This window comes from Vipera berus (assembly GCF_964194415.1).
Source record: "Vipera berus genome assembly, chromosome: 3".
NCBI classification, from domain to species: domain Eukaryota; kingdom Metazoa; phylum Chordata; class Lepidosauria; order Squamata; family Viperidae; genus Vipera; species Vipera berus.
The window spans coordinates 187,780,596-187,797,186 of record NC_138204.1 but is presented as its reverse complement, the minus strand read 5'-3'; the positions used below and the strand labels follow the sequence as shown (position 1 = coordinate 187,797,186).

The window sequence follows — 16,591 nt, the reverse complement described above, 5'->3', positions numbered from 1 at the left end:
ACTGCGCCAACGGCACCGCTGAGCATGACGGGAGGAATGGGCTGTTCCAGCTCCGGCTCCGGCTCCCGGCATCTGCAAAGGGAAGGAACTGCGGATGCAAGATGGTCGTTAGGAAAATGTTTCGGTACCCACTCGTTGCTCCAGGGGCGGAAGTGAGAAAAATCCCCTAGAAAGTTTAGAACAGGGGTCTTCAAACTTGGCCCTTTTATGACTTGTGGACTTCAACACCCAGAATTCCTCAGCCAGCTTTGCTGGCTGAGGAATTCTGGGAGTTGAAGTCCACAAGTCATAAAAGGGCCAAGTTTGAAGACCCCTGGTTTAGAAAGTGATTTGCAGTTGTGGACGCATGATAGGAAAGAGTAAGTTATGAGCAAGGGAGCGCCCGCCGCTCCTTTGATTCCACAGTTCCACGTGCAAAAAAATCTCTGTACTTGACTATTTAAATATTAAAAATAAAAACCGAGTCCAGCAATGCAGTTTCAGCCTGTTATTTTCACTATATGAACCCGAAATTGTCGAACGATAAGATTGGCTATTTTTATTTCTTTCGGGTGGGGGGAGAGGCAGGGCACCAAGTTAAAAATATGAAGGACTCGCTGTTTTTGCATGTGGAGCCCGTCTCTATTGGGTTTGAAATGGAAACTCTCAGTGATGCGCCTCCCATTTTGTCGAAGGGACATCTAAGCGCGTTAAAAGGCGAGTAAGAATCACTGGATTTGAAAAGTCTAGCTTACATTCTTAGAGGCGTAAAACACAACCGGTGAGGCCTTGGGAGAATTTTGGAGAACAAGTTTAGGATTGTATGAGCCGGACTGAGAGATTCATACGACCACCAGATGGCAGCGGAAAGTTACCTCTTAGTTGCGGTCTGGCGATCGCTGGAAGGTTTGCAGCCCTATCCGATAGCCCTGACTTGCTCGTGCAAATATTTTGTATTTCGAATAAAACATTCCTTGATCCAAAGTCCAAACCAGCTTCTCTGAAAGAGCGGGAGTATTTATTTAAACCGCAGTTCTGAGGATTGCTTATAGCTACAGTGCAAACTATAATCTCAAGGATTAAACTTTTTTTTAAGAATTTAATGTGTAAAAATCTAATAGTACTGCACTACATAGGTGGGGGTGTACGGTTTTTTTTTACTGTTTCAGAGCTCTCTCTTCCAAGAGGGGAGATACGAAATATACTCATAAGTGCTATTGCTAGAATAAACATCGCATAATGCACATACAATAAGCTTTACAGTGCTGATAGGGTGGGGGGGGAGGAATTCTAATGCAATCCTATATATGTTGGTAGTAGCTTGGATATTCTTGTTTTGCAGTAATAATATTTGTGAATTCTATTTGTGTTGCCAGTGAAAATTGGAAAAATCTTGCAAAGCAAGGAAATCCCATGGCTCAGGGGGATCATTTAAAGTGGCATTTGGAGAAAATTGGGTACCTGTCAAATTGGAAATGGCAGGGTTAGGATTAACCACTTCTGAGAAGAGTCCACAGTAAACTTCAGCCGCAGTGCCAAAATAGAAGATGTGTAGTAATGTCATCAATTACAAATGCCTTATTTGTATACCTAAATTCCTGCTACAGTCACAGTTTTGAGGCTGTTTTCCTCCTCTTCCTGTAATTCATCTTTTGCCACCCTTAGCCTCCTTCCCCAAAGGGGTCTCCGATTTCTACTCTTCTTGGTAATTGCTAGGAGTCTGACCAGATGGTTAAAATTAAATTATTTGTTCTATAAGTCAAAACACAACTTTAATGAATATTTTCAGTGGGACATTTTTACCTTCTGCAAATGGTGAGAGATTATTTCATTATTTTAAGAACAATTTTTCTAGAGCTATCACATTGACGTGGCATAAACCCTAGGTGGCAGCAAAGAGATCTAGAACAGGGCTTTTCAACCAGTGGTACGGGTACCACCTGTGGTACATTGGCACCCTGCAGGTGGTACGTGACCATCCTAGAAAAGTGGTAGTGGGGGAGGGGAATGAGCTGAACCGGTGGCAGCACCGCACAAGCCTGAGCGAGAGACGGCTGGAGCTGCAGGGCTGTTGGCTCAGCGGAAGCGCCAGGATCAGCACCAGGCTCCAGCTGGAGCTGGGCACTGATCCTGGCGCTTCTGCTGAGCCCAGAAGAAGCGCTGATCAGCTGGAATGTTGCAGCATCTCCAGGGTCTTGTGATTTACATTCAGATGCTGGGCAACTGATTCATATTTATGACGGTCACATTGTCCCAAGGTCATGTGATATGACCAAAACCTGCTGCAACCACCCAGCAGACGAGGAATAAAAACCAAACACCCCCACCCCACCCCCGCTGCCAAACCTCAACACAAATGCTCACAATAATGAAAACCTTGGACAGGAAGAAGAGCGCCGCTGGGCGGGCAGACAGGCAGGTGTCTTGCTTGGCTGTGGCCTGGGGGGACTTTTTTCAGTGCCATTGTAACTTCAAACAGTCACTAAGCAAACTGTTGTAAGTCGAGGACTATCTGTACTTCATCACTTTTTTCCTTTTTTTTTGTCATCAAGTTTTTGACACCTTGCTAGGCGACTGGTGGTACTCGGATGTTGCCATATCCTAAAAGTGGTACAATGGGTGAAAAGGTTGAAAAGCCATGATCTAGAAGACTCCTTGCTTTGCCTTCCTCTCATCCTCGCCCCTTACCTGAGGCAGCTTAAAAGTCATCCTTAGCTGTCTGGATGTTAAGTAATTTTTCCCCCTTAAACAGAAAACGAGCTGTGGCAGCTTCACTATGTGCTTTATTGACCATCCAGTTAGTGTTGGTCACTAGGGGGTAGACTCTGCAGAATAACAAGTTGGAAGAGACCTTGGATGTCTTTTAATACAACCTCCTGTTAAAGCAGCAGACCTTGCATCATTTCAGACAAATGGCTGTCCACTTTTCTTAAAACTCTGCAGTTTGCAGCAATGGGCACTTGAATTTGGCACAGACATCCCCTTTCTTTGGTTTTGAGGCATTGACTTCCAAGGCCTTCTGCTTTGGGAATGAGAGAATCTGTTCTTTCAGACCAGACCTTTTCTCTTTCCTTGCCAAGTCTGTGATGACTCCAAGGCCCAGAGTCTGCAAAGAGTCTGCACCGTGAAGAGAGAGAAAGAGAACAAGCTCTGTGCTGCTCTCTGGTATCCCATTCCTCATGCCTGTTTTCAAGCACAGGTTTGACCCTATTCTATAATCCTCAGGCTCCCTCTGAATGCAGCTGCATGAAACCAGAATGAGTTTTGTCAAATGGCTAAAAATGCCACTTTAGCCATCTTCTTCTCAATCCCAACCATGCAAAAGTTGTCTTAACTCTGTACATAATAAAAACTGCATTATTTGTTGGCATCATTCATGTGAGAAGATAGGGGTCACTACGAGTAACAGAAGTTACAACTGATTTTTGCTGTCTTAGAAATGGAAAGTACCACTTTAACTTGGCTGTGAAAGAGAGCCTGCAGTTGGCTAATAAACCCCAAAGTGTTTACTTTCACAACAATCCTGTGATGATTATCACTCAAGACAATGACTGCTAATGATCAACTTGTGAGTTTCATAGGCAGAGTTTGAACTTGGTCTACCCTGTCATAGTCCAGCACTTTTAATTGCTATATCCCATCTTCTGACTTACCATAAAAAACAGGATAATGAAGTAATCTGCTAGCTTCTTTTTGTCTTCCTCTTTTGATCTTCTCTGATCTTGGAAACTGAACAAGATCAAGCTTGGTTTATACTTAAATAGAAGACATAGTTTGACAATTATGCATACATTTTCTTGCCATCTGTTGTAATTATTTTTTAAACAAAAAGACAGTGATGGCACTCCCTAAGAAAATATGGATACTGTCTGGTAAGGCATTTATACAGATACTTGTCAGTTTCCAGAAACGGACAGAGTGCTAAATCATTAATCTGAAGGACATTCATGTCTCCAAAGAGGAATGTCATCTGTGATAATTCTGAATTTATTTGGATATTAGCCAGCTAGCTTTCTTAATCCTGTTTGCCAATCAGCAGAAGTCAGTCTATAGATTCTTTCTGACTCTTCTGGTTTGTTTTCATTCTAAGTTGTAATAGTTGTTACTACACAAGGATTTATTAACCAGCTGTAATTGTGAAGTCTAATTAGTTTAAGGCAAAAGTGATATTCATGACAAGTTCAGGAACAGGAATTGTTTGGCAGGGAGGCCACATATCATCAAATTTAATTATATATAATATAATTTTAACTACTAGTAGGAAAAGGAATCCACGGGTTGCTGAGTTGGTCACCTACATTGTACCTTGGTGGTAAAGTCTGAAGGGGCCTAGGCCAAAATATAATTCTTGGTCAGTCTGCTGCATTTCTTTGTATTCACTGCCCTAGTTATTCTTCTGCCTTCTTCTCAGGAGCTGGCAACTATGAGCAGAAACAATGCTCAGTTCCTCAACTTTTTAATCATTTCTACAGATTGGATGCAGAGCCTAGCAAGGCACCTTGTCTTTAAATCTCTCTGTTCCCTGCCCAGGGCACAGATGCACAGGGGCAAATAAAGATAATTGGCAGATGCAACAATTCACACCGTGTTGATATTTGACCTGTTTGACCCATTGGCTGCTATATCACATTCCCTTGTTTATTTGGAGTCCCCTAGCTACGTGGCTCCAGATTCCAGTCCTTAATGATGGAACTGATTTCAAATGGAAAAAGACAAGCATAACTCTTTCCGTTCTTGTGTTTTCTTTGTATTCGTCCTTGACTTCATTTAGTGGCTGTTTGAAGTTACAACCGTAGTGAAAAAGGTGACTTGTGACCATATTTCACACTTATGACCATTGCAGTGTCCTGGGATCATGTGATCATCTTTTGTGACCTTCTGAAAAGCAAAGTCAGTGGGGAAGCCAGATTCACTTAACCGTGCTACTAATTTAACTGCAGTGATGTGGCAAGAAAGGTTGTAAAATGGGACAAAAGTCACATAACAAATTTCTCAATTGCCAACATAAATTCTGGGCTCAATTGTGGTTGTAAGTCAAGGACTACCTACACCTTGATTTGGCCTAAATGATGGTGAACCTTTTGGGCTTGGTGTGTCAAAACATTTGAAAAATGCCTAACTTGACTCTGCAGGCATGTCACCCTTCCCCGAACAAAAGAGAAAAAATTCTTTACATATTCATTTTTTAAAACAAATGCAGTCCGATCACCTGTGTGATTCCCAGGATCTGCTGCAGACTGCTTGCCTTTAGGTGGAACTCTCTTTCTGTTGACAGGCCCGCTGAGACCCACCTGAGGCAGTTCTGGGTTGCACAAGGTCTTGATTTCCTGAAATGACTATGAAGAATTCTCTTCTGTGGCATCTGCAGCCATGCTGCATTCTCACATGATATTTAGAGGGCCCAGAGGCCGCACAAAAGCATGACCCTATCTGGAGAGTCTGGCAACTGTGCAAGAGCACATCCTATTCTCAGATGGCGTCTGAATATCATACATAAATGGGGCACCCTTTTGAGAAAAATTGTTGGGTATTGGTGAACGCTGGCATGTCATCCAAAACATTGTGGCATGTCACCATCACTGGTCTAAGTTGTTCCAGGCTGAGAAATTGTGTGGACTCCTTGAAATGCCCTGAAGCAAAGCTCTCTGACGTACAATAAATACGACAGTTCTTATTCTATTATTGCTTAAGCCAAGCATAAAGAAAGGCGGTCTTTCCAAAAATCTTTGCTTATGCTACATCTGTTATCTTTTATAATAATAGCTTTTGTATTTAGTAAGCTTCATCTGAATTTTGCATCCATGTTGTCTCAACCCATTTAGGCAGAAAGGTGAATGAAAAGGCTGTCAACCCATCTGCTTGCCTATAGCTTGTGTTTGTTTTGAAAGCATCCAAAGAATCCTAAACTGCTGATAGTGGTATACTCTATAGAAAAATATCTACTGCCAACAGTTTGTAGGGCTTCGACTGCAATGTTAAACCTGTCAGTTTGGCTACAATGGCATTTTGTATTGTATTTTATGCTTCATGGGCTTGGCCTACAGTGTTATGTTTGAGAAAATACAGCACCAACTCTACACATGCACTCAAAAATATTATAATAGGGCTTTGCTTTAGGTAATAGTTATAAGATTCAAACATGCTATAAAGTTAAAGGGAACTTAGCTTGAATATACAGGTAGTCCTCAACTTATGGGCACAATTGGGCCACATTTTTAGTTGAGAAACAATGAGGTCATTAAGTCATCACATGATCATATCCAATTTTACAACCATTTTTGCTGTAGTTGTTAAGTTATAGCAGTCATTAACTGAATCAAACAGTCATTAAGCAAATCCGGCTTCCCCAATTGACTTTGATCATCATAAGCTAGCTAAGAAGGTTGCAACTTGCAGTCATGTGGCTGTAACATACTGCAACTGTCATAAATGCAAGCTGGTTGTCAAAAGCCTGAATTGCAATGCACATGACTGCAGAAGTGATGCATGATGGTTATATCTCTAGTCAGTTTCCAGGCTGTTGTAACTTTGAAACATCATTAAACTAACACTTGCAAGTCAAGGACTACCTGTGGACACAAACAGGTAGTTAGTCCTCGGTTAATGATCGTATTTGGTACCAGAAACTACATCACTAAACAACGTGGACACAAAGCAAAAAAAAATAATACATTTGACTGCACCAACTTACAATAATAATAATACTTTATTGTCAAAGTACAACATGTGTACACTGAGATTAGCTGAGCCTCCCCCCGTGCTCTCTCCCCCCAACACACAGTGACAACAAACCCTCCATCCTACCACACCATGTGAACCAACTACACCACACACCGGCCTCCCAAGTCAATTCTGCATAAGTTCACAGAGATTATATCCCATTTAAAAGCCTAACAGCCCACGGATAAAAGCTATTTTTCAGCCTGTTGGTACGGCTGGCTATACTCCTATATCTCCTACCGGATGGTAGGAGAGTAAAGAGATACCGTCCAGGGTGTGAGTCATCCCTGAGAATCTTCCTCACTCTTCCAAGGCAACGAGCCCTGGCGATGTCATCCAGTGGTGTCAGGGGACAGCCCACAATGTCTTGTGCTGTGCTCACTACCCTCTGTAATACTTTCCTGTCCGCGGCTGTCAAACCAGCATACCAAACCACAATACCACAATACCAAATCACATGTGTTAAACAGGACATCATGTGACCATTACCTTTTCCATTTAATTTGCTTGTTAGAAGCTGACACTGAAAGCTTCAAATAGTAATAATGTGACCACAAGAAGCTGAAACCATCATAGATGCAAGCTGGTAGCCAAGTGCTTGAATTGCAGTTGTGACTGCAGGGATGCTGCAATGGCCATAGCCCTGAAGACTGCCTATATATCTATTTAGTCTTAACTTCAGTCACTGAACAAGTGGTCATCGAGTGAGGACTTCTTGTATATGATTGTGGAATGAAGACAGTAAAAAAGGCTGGTAAACAATTTTATTTTAAAAGTTTTAAAAGACCAAAGGCCAGCAGATTAAATCTGTAGAAATTTTCTTTGGGTTGATTTTTTTTTTGACAAACCAAGTACGTGAAGGACTTGTAGCATTGCCTCAGTCCAGGGTAACAGTTTGCTAAATCATTAAAGAACCAGTAAAATTTTATGGTCATATGTTTCATTTAATGAGTAATCTGGGGAGAACATTGAGAAGCACTTCATTTTGATTAACCAAGTTCTTAGATTTGGTAGCAGACTTTGAGTAAAATATGTAGGAGGGAGATGAACAGTCTGTCCTACAGGTAGTCTTTTATTCTTTGCAATCTAATGGAACATTGGAAAGAAATTATGTAAAGAGGCTTGGGACTCTGTTCGTTTGTCTGTCCAAAATAGAATAGAATGAGATCCAATCTGATGTGGAATAAAAAGCCACAAAAAGTAAGATTGAATTAGAAAATATCCTGGATGCTGCAGAGTAACCCTCCAACCTCCTCCCAGTATATTCCAATGAGAAATTGGGGTTGAGGCTCAGAATGCTACCCACAGTCATATGATCCATAATGGAGCTGCTAGCAAGGGGTTGGAAAGAATTCCAGAAGTCATGATTTGGGGGCTTTCTCTACATTGTTTTTTCTTCCAACCCAATGGTATATTGGACAAAAATTATGTGTGGAGGTTCAGGAATCAGTCTGCCTGCCAGCGGATAACTCAAAAAACAACAACAGTGGAACTGGATTATATCTTTTGTGCAGAAAACCCACAGATTGAGTTAATTGTTCTTTGCAAAACTTTGAAAAGACATGGTTAATCATCAGCCTTTTTTCCTTTTAAAGTTAAAAAAGAGTTCTGAAATTACTTGCTTGTTCTCAAGAAGGGAGGGGCATAAGGTTTTCAGGTTACCCTTTTGTTGCTCACTCAAAAGCACCAAAGGAAAACTGAAAACATGGGGAGAGACCAAGGCAACCAGGCTAAAGAAGCAAATACCGATGAAAACAACATCCAGCTTAAAAAGACAATTGGCTATTTAGAAGGGGTTAGCTTCATAGTAGGCACAATTATAGGTGCAGGGATTTTTGTCTCCCCAAGTGGAGTGCTCAAATATTCCTTACTCAATGTTGGTGTGTCTTTAATAATCTGGACTGCTTGTGGCATCATCTCGCTGATGGGTGCTCTCTGTTATGCAGAGTTAAGCACAGCACTGCCATTTTCAGGAGGGGAATACAGTTACATAAAAAGGGCCCTTGGCTCTCCACTGGCTTTTATCTTTTTATGGACAGCCACGTTTAATAGACCAGCCTCGAATGCTGCTCGAGCCTTGTTGTTTTCCGAATATGCCATTCAACCTTTTTATGGAGAGTGCCCAGCTCCTGAGATGGCAAAGAAAAGTTTGGCATTGGCTGTTCTCTGGTTCCTTGGGATTCTTAATGGGCGAAGTGTCAAGATGGCTGCCTGGGTGCAGACCGTTTTCACCTTTCTCAAGATGATGGCTCTCTCCATTATTGCAATCGGTGGAATAGTTCTATTGATCAGAGGAAAGAAAAAGAACACAGCTAGATTTAAAAATGTTTTCAGTTCAGAGATTCCAGATGCTGTGCAGATCTCAGAAGCATTTTTCCAAGGGTTGTATGCATATGGTGGCTGGTGGTCACTCAGCTATTTGGCAGGTATGTCTTCCATTTTCTATACCAAATGACTTGCTGTGCTATCAATTAAATCTTGACTACAGCTAGCCCCTGACATACCACTCTTTCTTCAATGACCATTTTTTAAAAATTCCATTTATATCCCGCCCTTCTCCGAAGACTCAGGGCGGCTTACAAGCTTAGCAATAGCCTTCATTCTATGTATATGCCTGCTTATTAGGGCTTTCACACACACCCCAAGTGGCATTATTACAAAGTCAGCTTAATTGCCCCCAACAATCTGGGTCCTCATTTTACCTACCTCGGAAGGATAGAAGGCTGAGTCAACCTTGAGCCTGGTGGGATGCGAACCTGCACTAATTGCAGGCAGCTGGTGTTACTTAAGGAGGCATTTGAAGTTATTTCTGAACAATTTGTAGTTATGTTTGATGCTTGCAGTTCTGGCTGTTCTAACATTCCTGCAGTTATGGGATTATGATCTGGGCACTTGAAAGATCATATTTATGATGGTTGCAGATCCCACAGTCCTGTGATTGCCATTTGCAAACTTCCCTGCCAACCTCCCCAGAAAGTCAATTGGGAAGCTGGAGGGGAAGTTGCAAGTTGCTGAGGTAAGTCCCCTCCATCCTTCTACCGTCTCTCAGCCACTTTATGCTCATGCCACCTACCCTGAGCTCACCTTGCCTCCCTTGTGCACCTTCACCAACCCTCGCCATTTAAAAAAGGCATGTTTCTTGTTATTCCATTCAGATCTCAGATTGAACTCATTCTCCCATTTAACTTAAATCCATTCAGAATACCGCCCCATTTATCTGGCCACAATGAAATAGCAATTTATTTTTACACAATTCTGTGAGTCTAAAATAGGGCAATTCTTATTCATTCTGGTCCCTTTGCATTCTTTTTGTAAATTAATTGGGAAAAATCCATGTTGTGAAGAAACAACTTCCAATTTCTAAGAGCGATTGTAGTATATAATTTATATGGCAGTGCTTTGACTGGAAATGTCCGTATCTGCCTAAAAAAAGACAAAGATAAAATAGGTGGTTAGGGCCACCTTGCTAGAGAGGATGATAGCACTTGAGGAGATCAGTGCTGTGCAGCTATCTGTATCTTCCCAGGATGACATATTATGAATGAGCATGCTCCATCAATCAATATGTTCACAACACATTCTCAAAATTACAGATTTGCCAAGAGAATGTAGATCCTGACTGTGGAGTTTTAATACTGCCGCAGTATTAATATGCTCATTGTCTTCTATGGGGTTTAGGGTTATGGTTATATGAGAGGCTAGCTATGTAATCTTCTGACAGCGTCAGATGCTAAGAGACTGGGTTTTGAAGTCCATGCCTTTTTGAGAAACTTTCTGAAGCCTGATAACTGGGAATGTATTTCTTCATGAAAAACAGGTTAAGAATTCAAAGAGATGTGAAGCTCATCCTAAGATTTGCACCTGATCACAGCTGTTGCTAGGATGACTAAAGAAGCCCATGGAATGTAAACATGACAGGAACTGAATTTGCTCTTCAGGGCTGGATTACATCTTGCAGTTCTTTTCTGGCAGGGATCAATCTCATGTGAAATAACAAGTAGATATTACTGATTAACATCATAAGATGCAGATTAATTCAGTAAAATACAGTGGTCACATTTCAGAACATAGGCCATTCTATTAGCTTTGATTGTGATTTTTTGTGATTTGTTTCTAGGTGTTATGGATTGTATTTTGACTTTTATTGGCTGCTTTGAGTTGACTAGGTAAAGCTAGCCAAAAAGTCTAATAAATCAATAACAGAATAGAAATGCTTTGCATGAGAAACCATTTACATTTTTAAATTTGTTTCTTCATTTCACCAAGAGAGCCTTGGTGGAGCAGTGGGCTAATGCCTCCTTAAGTAACACCAGCTGCCTGCAATTAGTGCAGGTTCTCGTCCCACCAGGCTCAAGGTTGACTCAGCCTTCCATCCTTCCGAGGTAGGTAAAATGAGGACCCAGATTGTTGGGGGCAATAAGCTGACTTTGTAATAATGCCGCTTGGGGGGGGGCGAAAGCCCTAATAAGCAGGCATATACATAGAATGAAGGCTATTGCTAAGCACATTGATTTGTGCTTTAGATTGTAAGCCGCCCTGAGTCTTTGGAGAAGGGCGGGATATAAATGGGATTAAAATAAATAAATAAATAAATAAATAAATAAATAAATAAATAAATAAATAAATAAATAAAAATTATTTCCTGTATCACTGTTCAAGACAAAGCAATGATAAATTGTTGATATGTTGTTTGATATGAAATATGAAATCAAATTTTAAACCATTACAACAAAAACAGTGATGACTAAAAGTAGTAAATTCAGGGACACTGATCACTCCTTCTTGTTTGCAGCATTTCAGAGTCCATGAATCTGAAAATGTTTCTGGATTCCAAATTGCTTTTAAGAACCCGAGGAATGGAAATGGGGAAAGCAGGAAACATTTTTTGTTTGAGAAAAATTACAGAAAAAAATTATGTTTTCTAGTAAATAATTGGGGATTATTTATTTTCTTGCTGTATGAATAGATTTTTTCTAAGTAATTTCTGTTTTATGTCTTGCAGAGGAGATTAAAAATCCAAGCAGAAACATTCTTTGGACTGTGATGACTGCACTTCCTTTAATCATTATTTTCTATTTGCTAGTTAACATTTCATATCTGACAGTTCTCACACCACAGGAAATTGTTTCCTCAGGTATGGCTGGGGAGTCTGTATTTTTCATTCACAAAGGGTAATTATATCACCTATAATTGATATAACAAAGAATTCACTAGACAAGCTCAGATGAATCACAGGTAATATACCCACTTGTAATGAACTGTGGCACAAATATTCTGACTGCATCTGTATGATACTACTTTCAATGCATCTCCAATCCATAAGACAGACTTAAATTGTTCTTGGCTAACAACACAGTGCAACGACAGTTGTTGCAAAGCTGTCCATCCACTCCAGTGGAGATAAAAATCAGGTGATCAACTGTTGGTGAAAGCATAGGATGCTTATTAAGCCCTTTCAGGCTGATGGGGACATGCCTACAGTCTCAGTCAGGCCAGCCTGCCCCTATTCTACTTTTGTATTCTATTGCCAATCCTGCTTCAGCTGGGTATAAATGGTTTCCTGCATAGGCACACATCTCAGTGCACAGACACATTTGGTTGTCACCATTTTGGATCCTCAGTTAAATGAGGGGTGGTAAGTTTAAAGAGTTGTCTTTCAAAATTGCACTGTATCGCTAAACTATTCAGCCAGCAGTGTTGCAAGTGATTTAAGTTGATTCCCTTCACTTCTCCATTGTACGGCTCAAACAACTAAACGTTGAAATGACAAGACCTCATTGCTTCCCAGACATAACACATTTGTTACATATCTATATAGAGAGAGGAATGGCAAGAATGATATATTCTATGTAGAACTGCTGCTGATGTTCCCTTGGACTCCCTTAATGATTCCAAACCATTTTTCTTATACCTTGATTCAATACATGGAATTTTATGGAAGCAATGGAAAAGGGCACTGGAAGGAGCCTAGAGGTTAATCCAGACCTCCCTTCCTACTGTGATATGTGTGTGTGTGTGTGTGTGTGTGTGTGTGTGTGTGTGATTGACAGATGCTTTCCCCACTGACTGGAATTATGTTGAAGAGGGATGGCAGCAAAACCAAAGGATTAAAATAATTGCTTTGCTTAACCTGTGCATGTTTGATAGTGAGCCAGAAAGAGAGGCAGTTTAGGGTAATGTTGCCATCAAGCTTCATGCCAGTAATAACGTATAAAAAATATTTGTGTTTTATTAAAGATGTTATTAGTCCAGTTGAAGGTTTTACAAAACAGCTCTAGGCTTTTAGTTTCTATTTTCTCTGCAATATATATATATATTGTATCTCTGCAACTGGATCTTGCAATTCCACCATTCTGTTTGCCATCTTATTCCATTGCCATCATGACTTGAAACTATACAGAATTCTATACAGAAAATGAAAATGTGCCACAAGGCACATAGGATTCTAGGTGAAAACAAAGTTATTTTTCTTGATAACACTGTGGAAGTACGGTACTTTGCCATTGCTGCCTTCTAAAATTGTTTTTTAAAAAACATGAGACATGAGAATAGTTGGTGGTTTCCCTTCCAGCAAGATTAACTAATGATGATTACCTGCTGCAGGTACTACTTTCTTAGAGCTATGAAAAGGCAAAGGATCACTGATCTTTATTCAGCCTTGCAAGTCCAAACAGTGTTGCTTTGGTACTCTGGAGCCAAATCTTATTTGTTCTCCAAAGTTCCCTAAAGCATATTAAGGTTCATTAACATACAAAGCTGTGTGTGATATCTTAAGGAAAGCTGTTTAGCCTTTACACATAATCTGTTAACAATGCTGATATTTCCTTTCAGTTGTTGTAGCAGTCATATGGGCTGAGAGAGTAATCCCTTCATTTGCTTGGATAATTCCTGCATCTGTGGCTATTTCTATATTTGGTGCCCTCAACAGCAGTGTGTTCACTCTTGGACGGTTGAGCTATGCTGCAAGTCAGTCTGGACACTTGCCCATTATAGTATCCATGCTTAATATCCACCATTCTACTCCAGCACCCGCCATGATTTTGTCCACCATTATTGCAACTGCTTTTCTCATTTCATCAGATATAATTGCTTTAATGAATTATTTTGGATTCTCCATTTGGCTTATGACTGGACTAACATGTGCTAGCGTCGTTGTCCTCCGATATCGAGAGCCTGATCTACACAGGCCATACAAGGTACATAGAAAGTAATGGAAATGTGTAACTAAATTTTTAACTTGCATCCTGCTGTATGTAATCTGTGGGTCTGGTAATCTTTGAAGAGTCAGTCGGTCACCCTAAGCAAACCAGTGCCAATTTTACCAGTGGAATAGATAAACAAAGGAAGCTGCTTCATACAGAATCAGATCACATAACAATCTAATCCCAGCAGTGTTTATTTTGATTGGCAATTACAAGTCCCCGGGTGGTTTTCCATTCCCTGATTCTGAGAAGCACATCCAACCTCTGCTGTGTTTGTACAATGAGTAAATTCTGTTCAGATGATAGAGAACGTGGAAGAAAAACATTAATGCTGATTTTGCATTCATGAAATCCACTTTTTTTAAAAAAAAAATGGCTTAACAACTCAGTCCTATATATAGTGGCCATATGTAAGACTGAGTGAATTTAGGCAAATTATTGTAAGATGATTGCTTAAACTTCACATTTAAAGAAAGTGTCTCCACATTTATTTATATTTTTTCTAGTGACCATAAGCTGATTGTATGTACTTATGAAAATCTATAAGAAATGGTTGTCTAATGCAGCTCTGGCATGATTGTGCCTAAAGTTGATTCATATCCACAGTATGAAATGTAATGTTTTTTGTTGGGGTTTTTTTGCATTTCTTCCTTGCTTGTTCTCTATTTAACACCTGTTGTCTTAACTCTGTGTTTATATTTTACAGGTTTGTTTACCAGTTGCCTTTGGAATGGTGGCCATTTCCTTGTTCTTAGTTTTGGTTCCTATAATTTGGTCCCCGAAAGTGCAGTATTTATATGCTTTCCTTTTCATGGTTAGTGGTTTTCTTTTATACCTGCCCTTTATACATTTTCAAATACATATTGAGTGGCTTGATAAAATGACTTGCTATCTGCAGCTGTTGCTTGAGGTTTCGCCTGCTAATTATAAATCTGAGTAATGCCAACATTTGAAACTGTGCTGTAGGAACAAAATGTTGCTTGTGCAGCATAGCAACCACTTCTGATACCTCTCTTGTTGCTTTTTTTAAAAATATATGCATGTTGGTGAAATATATGTTGTTATGCACATACACACTAGTGGCTATTTTATCAAAGGTTCTTGACTGAATAAACCCTGTAGCCAATGGTGGGATTCAAATATGTGAGCAACCAGTTCTCTGTGTGAATGCCGCTTTCGGAAGTCCATTCTGGGCCTGGGCAACAAAAAATTAGCTACCGGTTCTGCCGAACTGGTGTAAATTGGCCAAATCCCACCACTGCCTGTAGCTCACTGTTTTCAACTTTGGCAACATTAAGATGAATGGACTTCAACTTCCAGCATGCTGGCTAGGGAATTCTGGGAGTTGAAGTCCACCCATCTTAAAGTTGCCAAAATACTGCTGTAGTTTTTTCAAATCCTCTGGAAAAAAAGTCTTGGATTCTGGGATACTTAGGGGATGCAGTGGAGGAAGACTGAAAAAAAATCTCTATGTGAACAATAGTTTGGCTTCTCTGCCACTGCTTAGTTAAACAGACCTTAGTCACCGGGAAAAGATTGTTTGTGAGTGGTGATAATTTTAACATTGCTTGTAGATTATTCACAGTTAAATCTGGTACTATGGGAGAAAAAGAGTTCCAATTTTTTCTTTAACTACTTGTATGAAAAAGAACTTGGTTAAAACTTGATCCTGGGAATGGGACTGGAGACTTGGGGGTGGGGTTCTCCTTAGTCTGTAAATGTGTTTTTATTTTTTAATTTAAACTGCTTACGACTTAAATGTACTAAAACAGAAGATTTGGATCCAACACACATATATTTTATAATGCATATTTCCTAAAATCATTTGTACATTTTACTTGTAACATAAAAAAGAATACAACACTGAAAAGTGAAAATACTTTTAACATAATTAAGGAGAAAATCCTAACTTTTTAACCACCTTTGTTAAAAATTGAAAATCTAAGATGATCTATGACCAATTCAAAGTAGGTTCTTCTTTGACATCATTGTATTGGGCTTCTACATCACATAGTTCAGTTATTTTGCAAATGTCTTTTGTGCCTCTGTCCCCAACTGGATTACTAGTTTTCACCTAGTACTAAGGAGCATCTTTCCTAGTTGACACGACTGAAATAGGGATTGTGCTATGTTCACATACTATGTTTTACTCAAAGTAAAAAGCACCATCATAGTTTAAGGGGATTATCAGGTTCGTACAACATGCTCAAACCAACATCTGGCTTTCTGCAACATTCTCTTTATCAGGAGCTGTTTTAGCTCAGTCCACTGTTTCTCAAAGTTTTGACCATAGCTGTCATAGGGTTAAATGGAAAAAATGGATGAAGGGTCACCAGGGAGCCCCTTCTCACACTTCTTTCTGAAGAGGCTTACCAGTTAGATGTAAAAGTGATGCTTCCAGAGCTCTGTATGAAGCTATGGGTTTAGGGATTTTTAACCACTTTCAAAGGTGATGCTATCATGAAAGAACTCTTGGATGGGTGTAATGTGTTGCACAAATCCAGCCTATGCATTTCAGTGAAACAGAATTTACATATTTATTTATTAATTCAATTTATATAGTTGTCCACATGCTGTATGTGTCTTGGGGTTGCGCACACTATTAAAATCGGAAAAACACAATCAAAACCATCAAAAACCAAAACTGTTAAAATACAGTGAAAACAGTTAAAACTATAATAAAACAAACA

At 39.9% G+C, this 16,591-nt stretch overlaps 1 protein-coding gene across 1 annotated transcript; it reads left to right on the top strand.

The window, feature by feature from the left end:
• Nucleotides 1–8,404: 8,404 nt before the first annotated feature.
• SLC7A13 (solute carrier family 7 member 13) lies at nt 8,405–14,841 on the top strand (the record flags this gene model as incomplete). Its single annotated transcript, XM_081323589.1, has 4 exons — nt 8,405–9,125; nt 11,702–11,833; nt 13,531–13,895; nt 14,608–14,841. The coding sequence occupies 4 exons, from the start codon at nt 8,405–8,407 to the stop codon at nt 14,839–14,841; spliced, it is 1,452 nt and encodes a 483-aa protein (XP_081179715.1).
• Between the last annotated feature and the right edge of the window lie 1,750 nt (nt 14,842–16,591).